The sequence below is a fragment of the Numida meleagris genome, chromosome 2 (assembly GCF_002078875.1).
Source record: "Numida meleagris isolate 19003 breed g44 Domestic line chromosome 2, NumMel1.0, whole genome shotgun sequence".
NCBI lineage: Eukaryota > Metazoa > Chordata > Aves > Galliformes > Numididae > Numida > Numida meleagris.
This window is the reverse complement of record NC_034410.1, coordinates 108,595,721-108,605,272: the sequence shown is the minus strand read 5'-3', so window position 1 is coordinate 108,605,272 and position 9,552 is coordinate 108,595,721. Positions and strand designations below refer to the sequence as shown.

The 9,552-nt window shown below is 42.6% G+C and overlaps 1 protein-coding gene across 1 annotated transcript; it reads right to left on the bottom strand.

Moving 5' to 3' along the window:
- NPBWR1 (neuropeptides B and W receptor 1) lies at positions 690-2,743 on the bottom strand. The gene is made up of 2 exons (XM_021388081.1): positions 2,625-2,743; positions 690-2,040 (listed from the first exon to the last, which is right to left on the bottom strand). The coding sequence occupies exon 2, from the start codon at positions 1,997-1,999 to the stop codon at positions 1,004-1,006; it is 996 nt and encodes a 331-aa protein (XP_021243756.1). The 5' UTR covers positions 2,000-2,040; positions 2,625-2,743; the 3' UTR covers positions 690-1,003.

Here is a 9,552-nt window from a genome sequence, read left to right as displayed (position 1 = left end):
GAGAAAATGCTAAGAGATTGCAACTATTTTCACAGTATTCCGTATTTTTATACAGTTTTCCTTGGAGGGCTAACATAGGACAAAAGAGAAAAAAGCCTCTTCATGCAATGCCTTTCATGCAATTTCCACTGATCCTTTCTCCCCTCCTCCTTACTGTTAGAAGTAATCTAAGATCTACTCATTTATCTTTTGTAGGAAAGAAGTCAGAATCTTCCCACATCGCAGTTGGGCCAATTTGTGTAAAAAAACCTTCATTTTATAGGACCAAAAAATAATGATGTGCAAGAAGGTGATTGCCCAGAAATATATGATGAATAATAAAGTAAACATCAATTCTGGAGCAAAAAAAGCTGAAATTTTTACTAAGTACAGCCATGAACTACCCTGTTTTCCATAGGAAGTGGTTCTAAACCCACATCTGGCTATTTTTATTGACCAGTGACAGATTGCTCATTCTTAATGCCAGGCCGAAGTCATTCTTGCCTGTTCTCATGGATTTGTGCTACCTTCTCTCAGTTTCCTGTGAAATGAAATAACCTTAGTGTCTTGGTTTATTCCCTACCCAGTGCCTTGGTTTATTGTTTATCCTTCGCAGCTGTGCCTTTTTCAGTACTGGTAAGTTTGTGAGAGTTTTGGTAAGCAGGTAAGGAGGATATGAAGGAGGCTGAGGAATCATTAAGCAAGACACTTAACAACACACCTTTATTTGGCTTTGCAGATCTCCAGTGACAGTCATACGGCTTAAGCTCACAATGCAACAAATTTTAAAATGGAAAAGGGATTGGCTGCAGCAAACACTAGGGAAAAAGATGGAAAGCAATGCTGAGGAAATAGGTGCTAGAAAGTTGAGAATAACCCATCTGTCCCCAGTTTGAGTTTTGGGCAGTGAGACAATCTGAAGCACTGTGCACCATCACAGGGAGGCTGGAGCAAAAGCATTCTCTGGGCTCAAGACCCTCAAGACAGCAGTGAGAAGGACATAAAAGGGAGTACAGTGTTGGCTCTATGAGGTGGTTCTGCAGTCCATCAGTTTGCGAAAACTCCTCCGGAAACTGTCATCCAGAAAGGCGTACAAGAAAGGGTTGAAACAGCTGTTCGCATAACTCAAGCTAGTGATAAAGTAGGAAATCCCAACAATCTGAGGAGTTTGTGGGATGTCTGTGGTGAGGGCCACCACTGTGCTAAGGTGATAGGGTGTCCAGCAGAACAGACACACAGCCAGGATGACAACCACCATCAGCGTCACTTTTTTTTTGGCTTTATCCAGAGCTTTTGCATTGCTATGAAGGTGCACACGTCTCAATCTGCACAACATGACGGTGTAGAGGATGCAGATGGTGGACACTGGGATAGCAAAGCCTAAGATAAGGGTGTAGATCCGACTGCCTTTCCACCACATGCTCTCAGGATGAGGGAACACGAAGACACACTGGGAGCGCCCCTGCTCCTTGTGTATTTTAGCAAAAACAGTGAAGGGCAGGATAATGACCGTGACGAAGGACCAGATGCAGAGACTCACAATCTTGGCGGCTCGGTAGGTGCGGTAAGACATCTTCCTGGACTTGGTGGTGGCCACTACAACAAGGTAGCGGTCAACACTCATAACGGTGAGGAAGTAGATGCTAGAGAAGATGTTGTACTGGTCTATGGAGATGATGAGCTTGCACATGAACTCTCCAAAGGGCCATTGTAGGAGCAGGTAGTCAGCAATGTTGATGGGCAGCACCAAAGTAAAAAGCTCATCAGCAATGGCTAAATTGAGGATGAAGATGTTGGTGACTGTCTTCATCTTTGGGGCTTTGAGGATTACATAGATGACAGCAGTGTTACCTGTCAGTCCCACGGCACAGATGATGGAATAGATGACAGGCATCGTGATGTAGGAGCTGGGGCTTGGTGGGGGAGTGGGAATATTCAGCTCTGCTTCTGCTCTTCTTGCACAGTCTGTGTGCCCAGCCACACATGAGGAATTGGGCTCAGAGAGAGAGGTATTTTCCATGGTCACAGCAGAGGGACCAGACCTGCTGGTGGTGAGAAGGACTTGGAAGTGGGAGAGAAAGGCAAGTAACCTGGTTATTCTCAGGCTTGCTTTCTCCAAAGGATCCCACCACTGGTGTCTTCCCTCCTGCTCCCATATGCCTCCCACCATAGATGACCTGCTGGGAGCAAGGGGACATCACTGAGGGCTCAGCTGCTGGCAGAAGGTCCCACCATCCCATTGCAGCAGGGGCAGTCCCATCTGGTTCCCCTTGACCTCTGCCTATGCTGATGGGTTGGGGGTGAAGAAGGCAGTGCTGAGTTCTGCACCACCTTAAGGTGACCCCTTGCCAGAGGGGTCCCTCTCCAAAGTCCCCTTCACACCCAGACTCAGGGTGACTCTCCCAGGCAGAAGTGCCAAGACATGAGCTCAAAAGAGGGGGTCTGGTGTCTCTAGGATGCTCAGGGTTGACAGGTGGGAAGCAGAGAGCCCCAGGGCCAAACTAGCAGGATGTGGGATGATTGCTGAAGTTTGGTGTTTGAAAGGGGGGGTTACGTCTCCAAGCTTGCTCCGGCCTCGAAAATAATCCACCCCACTCTCTCCCCCGGGACTGAGCTCGCTGGAAGCAGAGGAAGAGCTAGCTCACCTTTCCCCGGCGGCCGTGGGCAGGAGCCAGAGGGAGCCCCGGGTGCGCTGATGCCGTTTCTGGCCGGATCCTAAGCACAGCCGGGAATTAAACGCGTGTCTATCTCGATCTAGGAACAACGGACAGGCAGGGGTAACCGCGGAGAGGAGCGTGCAAAACTCAGGAGCTGGAGCTTTCCCAGGAGGAAAAAAAAAAAAAAAAAAAAGAGAGGAGTTTGGGGGGCGATTACCTCAAGTCGCATCTCCTCCCGACGGCGGCGGATCGCAGCACAGGGAAGGTGGGAGAAATCCGAGCTCTAGGTGGCATCTGTCCGTGGTGCGGGGTCCGGGAGCGCCGCATCCCCCCGCCCAGTCCCGGGGTGTCCGCGGCAGCGCTCCTTCAGGCGGTGCTGCGCCCGTCGCCCCGATCCCACGGGGTGCGGAGTGAAGCGGGATGCACCGAGGGGAGCTCTTATACCTTCGCACTTTCCCTCTCATGCTGAGATAATGGCAGACTTGTATGGACCCCCGCGGGAGGCAATCTTTTTTAGAGGGTAATTCAGAGCTCTTGATTACCTTGTTTTCCCAGAAAGAACACGGAGTATCTGTCTATCTGGCTTCAGCTTTATCTGTTTTGCTGCTTAAAGGAGATTGAATTTCGTGGGCTCGTAGTACATCTGATAAAATTTCGCATCTCTTACACCAGAAATGAAAACAATGTATTTTGTGGTGTGACCAACAGTATTGACTGCATACGTGAAGCTAATATTGTAGTTCATGCTTTCTTTAGCCAAATAGTTTGGCAAAATTCTTCAGTATCTCTGAGCTAATGCCACGGAAAGAAACACAGCTCTGACTGTCCCATGCCCTGATACACAAATACCTAGATCTCTGGGATTTCACAAATATGAAAATTCAAGCAAATAAATTAATCAGTCAATGGATTTAAAATATATAACCATTGAAAATTGGCCATCTTTTATTACATACTGCTTGCAGCTACAAAACAAATGATACCTTGCGTTACAGAGTACACTGTACACCCTGTGACTCTTGCCTTCCTTAAGAGAAATGGAAAGCTGTTCATACACTTATGAGCTCCCATGAGGGTGACATCAAAACTATGTTGCAGGTCTGCCATGGTTTTTTGATCCCTTTTCTGCATACTTCATACTTCAACAATCCAAGAAAAGAAAACATCACCTTTGCACCTTTCTGTCATAATTGTATTGTTAATGTTGGATGCAATCACAGCTCCTGGTGATCATCTTTTCTTTTGGTCTTTGATTTGGTCTAGAGGGAGGTGTCCCTGCCTATAGTGGGGGGGTTGGAACTAGATGATCTTAAAGGTCCCTTCCAACCCAAATCATTCTATTATTCTATGATTTTATGATTTCCAGTGATTTAGTACAGACAGTACCATGAGCCCCCTCTTCACCTTTTTATTTATCTGTGTTACCCAATTACAAAATACAAATTGAATCATGTTTAAACTGATATATTTTTCCACCGTTTTCAACTATGTTTCTTTGAAGAAGCTTTGTGATCCTCTTCTGTTGTTTCAGAGCTGTTTTGCCTCATCAGAGACTGAAATAGGAATTCTTACTGAAATCTAGCAAAACCTTTATTAATATTTCAGCTTTGTTTCAACATTAGCCAGTGCAAACAGGAGACAAATGCTGAGCAACATTGTACTAGTACCAATTAAGGGTCTATGATTCACTTTCTGTTACTCTAGACTGGCAGAAACTTTTTGCAGGCATGTTGTTGGAGGATCTCAGCCACAGTGGGTGCTTGTTGCAGTAATGTAGTAGCTAACCTAAATAAATGAAATATGTGTCCTTCTGCTCATGGTGACTGGGGAACATCCCTGATGACTACAGAAGGCATGCCATACTCATCTGCAGACAAAGCAAGGAAGACAGTCCAGGGAACTACAGACTAGTTAGTCTCACACCAATCCTAAAAGACATTTCCAGGAATATGAAGAATAAGAAAGTGATTTGGAGCACCTGTTGATTCTGTTGTGAGAAGGCATCGCTCACTCAAAATCAGAGAAGACTGTGGATTATGAGAGAATGGTGGCTGTCATTTAACTGGACTTTTAACAAGGTCTTCAGCACAGTTTCCCGTAAGCAAATGGTGGGCTCAAGGAGTAGCAGTCAGCAATTCAGTATCTGATAGGTGGTTGCTTATTAGTAGCAGTTGTCAATGATCAGTACTGAGGTTGAAACTATTTAGTATGTTTGGGGACCTGTATGCTTGGATGAGGTACACATTCAGAAAGTTAATGGATGATACCAAATTGGGGTATCAAATCTGGGAGGTATCTTCCTGCACATGAGGTATAGATAACACACACTGAAGTATAGGTTGGGTACTGCCTCACTAGGAAGAAGTTTTTCAGTAAACAATGTAAACCAGGTCAAAAGAATCAGTTATTCCCATTTCTTTTGCAGTTTTGATACCATGCTGTGTCATGTTTTGGTCTCCCAGATACAAACAAAGAAGACATTGATAAAGTGCAGCAAAATCCAGTGGAGTGTCATTGCAATGGTTTGGAGGCACACTACAGGTGAGGAGATATTGAGGGAACTGGATTTGTTCTGCCTCAAGAAGAGAAGGCTTGTGAGTGGAGGAATCTAATTGCTGTCTCCAGACAAATGAATGTGGGTTATGGCAAAAGCAGAGTAAAAGTCTTCTTGAAGCTCAAAAACAGTAGTGTGACAGCAGTTGCAAATTACATCAAGGTAAGTTCTGACTAGATATAAAGAACAAAATTCTTCACTGTGAGAAGGATTGACTTTCTGAATGCTTCTCCTTACCTGGAGATACTCAGAACTTGACTGGACATGGCCCCAAACAACCTGATCTAGTTTTGAAGCTGACATTAATTTGAACAGGGAATTGGGTTAGATGATCTTCAGAAGGCCATCTAAATTATTCTGTGATTCTGTGGTTCTACAACATTCAAATAATATTTTAAGCCTTGAAAATCAGACGCCACCTGACAAATCACAGTCATTAAAAAAAAAAGGTTTTTAGAGGAAACTACAAGTTTTTGATGCAGTTGAATAATATAAAATGACCAAAAATGATAAACTGTGTCACAGCTCTGTAGAAAAGAAACTTCCTTTGAGAGAGCACAGAACACCTGTTGAATAATTTACGTCTAAACAAACCACTCAACAGCGCTGAGAGGCAATGTTTACTACAGGGTTACATTCATAACATGATCACTGTGAATGAGCTTACGCTTACAATGCTATGTGTTTCTGAGATCTACACTTTGATAGAATTCTTTTGGTGGTTTATTTAGTCTCAGTGTTTTCTTGTTTTGTAACTGGTCCCATTTTGTTGAAATAGCTACGAGGGTTAGGTACGTGGGAAGGAAATCTTTGAGAAAGAAGTAGAGGAAAAAAGTTCCCTTTATGTTTTATGTAAAGAAAAGCCTAATAATTGTTATATTCTAACATTCTTTAGCTGTCCTTATGGAGCACAGAGGCTGAACACTCAATGCATCAAAAAACTTATTTAATGTCCTAGAAAGTGTATTGCACATTCATTTTTGTCCTACATACAAAACGTTTGAAGGTTATTTCTGTATTAACTAGCAATTTTTTATTACATATATCTTAATATTTAATATCATGCCTTAATCTTAATATAATAAAAATTAATTCAGATTCATTTAGAACCATGATAATCTTCCCTATTTACTTTAGGAGTTTGTCATCAATATGCAAGTTGTATTAATATAAGTCAGCAAGATAAGGCTAGGAGTGCTAAATATTTATATTCCTGCTTACCCTACAGGCTTACTACATGTCAAAATTAACTAAACTGTAAATCATAGAATCATAGAATCACCAAGGTTGGAAAAGACCTACAAGATCATCCAGTCCAACCATCCACCTACCACCAATAACCCCACTAAACCTCTCAACGCTATATCTAAATGTTTCTTGAACACCTCCAGGGATGGTAACTCAACCACCTCCCTGGGCAGCCCATTCCAGTGCCTGACCGCTCTTTCAGAAATGTAGTATTTCCTAATGTCCAGCCTAAATCTCCCCTGGCACAACTTGAGGCCATTCCCCCTCGTCCTATCACTAGTTACAAGAGAGAAGAGGCTGACCCCCAGCTCACTAAAGCCTCCCTTCAGGTAGTTATAGAGAGTGATAAGGTCACCCCTGAGCCTCCTCTTCTCCAGACTGAACAATCCCAGCTCCCTCAGCCGCTCCTCATAAGGCCTGTGCTCCAGACCCCTCACCAGCTTCGTTGGCCTCCTCTGAACACACTCCAAGGCCTCAATGTCTTTCTTGCAGTGAGGGGCCCAAAACTGGACACAGTACTCGAGGTGGGGCCTCACTAGTGCCGAGTGCAGAGGGACAATGACTTCCCTACTCCTACTGGCAACACTGTTTCTGATACAAGCCAGGATGCCATTGGCCTTCTTAGCCACCTGGGCACACTGCTGGCTCATGCTCAGCCGAGCATCGACCAATACCCCCAGGTCCGTTTCCTCCACTCAACCATCCAGCCACTCTGCCCCAGGCCTGTAGCATTGCCTGGGGCAAATTGGTGTAATTCATAGAGGCATTACTATTTGATTTTGATTGTTATTCCACAGCAGAGAAGTTGCATTGACAGAGTTGGTTTTTTTGAATGCTACTCTGACAAGCAGAGCTGCTGTCACATATAAGTAGAATAAGAGAATTCTTGCAGTTGGAAAAGATTACTAAGATCCTCTACATCATCCCATCACCAACCTTGCCCACTAAACCATGTGTGTGTACATTGCAGACCAGAGCTGTTTGCATCTGCTAGTAAGGTACTCATTCTTATTCTACATCACTTATTTGTCAATCCAGCCAATTATTTTTCAGGTTTTTCTTTTTTAACTCCTGTGATTTGATGTCCACTGATGACTTAAAAACTTCTCTGTGTAATATAGGTGAGAGTGCAAGACAGTTTTATTTTACCGGTCTTGTTTCTGCCTTTTAAGTCAAAGTTCTTCTTAAGTGCTTTTTTTTTTTTTTTTGATTTGGTTTTTTTTTTTTTTTTTTTTTTTTTTTTCTTTTGAGGAAGCTGGTTGAGTTGCTACAAGCCTTGAGAAAGAAGAGCTAATTGTAACAATCGGTACTGGAGACCTGATTATGAAGACAGGAAGAAGAGGTTAAAGAGGTTCAGATAATCTGTGACTCGTTTTAAAGGTGGCTCACAGTCAAGGGAATGTTGTGGAAACTTAATACTATGAGCTAGCTTTTTCTGCAGGATTGTTGATTGATATCTGAGGCGGCAAATACGCCTTGGATTAGTCCACTGAATTATGCATATCGTTCTGTGCTCTGTTACATGGTTAAAGGTAAATTTAAAGAGAGGTTGAAATGGGAAAGTGAGGAAAAACAAGAAATAATCCAGAGACTTTAATGTGAACCTTTATTGCTGACTTCTATAAACTTAGAAACTCTGTACTTTTGTTCTTGTGGATATGTCCAGGCCACAGCATGTGTCTCAATGGCTCAGCAGGTGCACTGAGCATCTTTCACTCAGCTGAAAGTGAAGATAAATGAGCAATGTTAGGAATAACCCAATAAGCCCTGTAAGTTAAGACTCTCAGGATTTGTAAGTGTAGTTTAATAATCAGAGCAGGTCCTCAGGAAGACATTGAAACCTGTAGACCAAATCTAGCTCTTGGTCAATGAAGTATGACTCCATTATGGCTGGTGGAGTTATGCCTGCTGACAACTGTAGTGCCAGCCAGTCGTTAGGCATGTTAATGTTGTATGTTCATGCTATGAGAAAACACTAATTTGTAATCATTATCTGTGAATATAGAATATCTCTAGCTGTGCTTTCTTCTGAATACTTAAAGTAGCTCATGCTGTCCAAGTTGAGGGCTAAAGAAAAGAAAAGTCAGGGGTACTTTTTTGGGGCATAATTACTTCTTTATGAAACTATGGTATCATTATTTGCTGACCTAGACAAATAGCAGACAAATAAATAATTTAATGAATTACCACTAAGGGAACTGTGGTTTCTTCATAATGAGTCTGCAAATCTTGTATCTCTTCCATTCAATTAGTTCATGTCTGAATTTCGGAATGTATCCCTTCCTCCTGCTGTCCAAAGTCATGAGAGGCAGATCCCTCCCACTGGTAACTGAGTCAGTCTTTAAGAACTTTAGTGATCTGAAGTGGGAAGAAAAAAAGCCACATAAGGCACTCCTGCAAAGTGAAGTTAAAAGTCAGTGCAGAAGGTATCTCGGCAGTGGAGCTACGGTGCAGCTTCTGAAATAATAAAGCATATTCGTTTTCTACCTTTGAGACTTACTATAAAGTATACTTTATTGTATTAGCAACTCAAGGAAGGGGAAGAATACAAAAATGTTCAAGTGAGAATATTTTTCTGACTCCTGTTGTCTTGGATGGAAAACAATACATTAATAAATCTATCTATTATGTGCTGAGGAATAAACTTGCCTGAATGCCAAGTGAAATGAAGATCAGCCTATCCTTTAAAAAGCACTCCGCGATGGCAAATTCACAGCTTCCCCAGATAATTTGCTCAATGCAGTCTATTCACATAGTTTTTTTGCTATGATTTTAAATACATCGGTTATTTTCCTGCCCCAAAGTAGATGCTGAAAACATCATTTTCTGCTGTGATGAGCTCTTTCATGTCTGAATACTGTAATACTGTTTCCATAGACTTCAAAACTGAAGTTGTGTATCAGTAAATGAAGCCTGTGTCAAACTTCCAGGTCATCTTGGTCTAGATCAGGGTTGGCAGGCTTCTACACACTCAAGATTTGAAGAAATAAAGAGTAGAATTAATTAGGGAATGTGGGAGGAGAGCAGGGAAAATGTTATGAGGATACATGGATGGTTTCTTTTGTCTTACATTAACCACATCCATCAGGTCATCTTGGAGTGCTGTTGAATTGA

Coding starts and splice junctions, on each gene's coding strand:
- NPBWR1 (XM_021388081.1), bottom strand. CDS start 1,999: ATGGAAAATACCTCTCTCTCTGAGCCCAATTCCTCATGTGTGGCTGGG.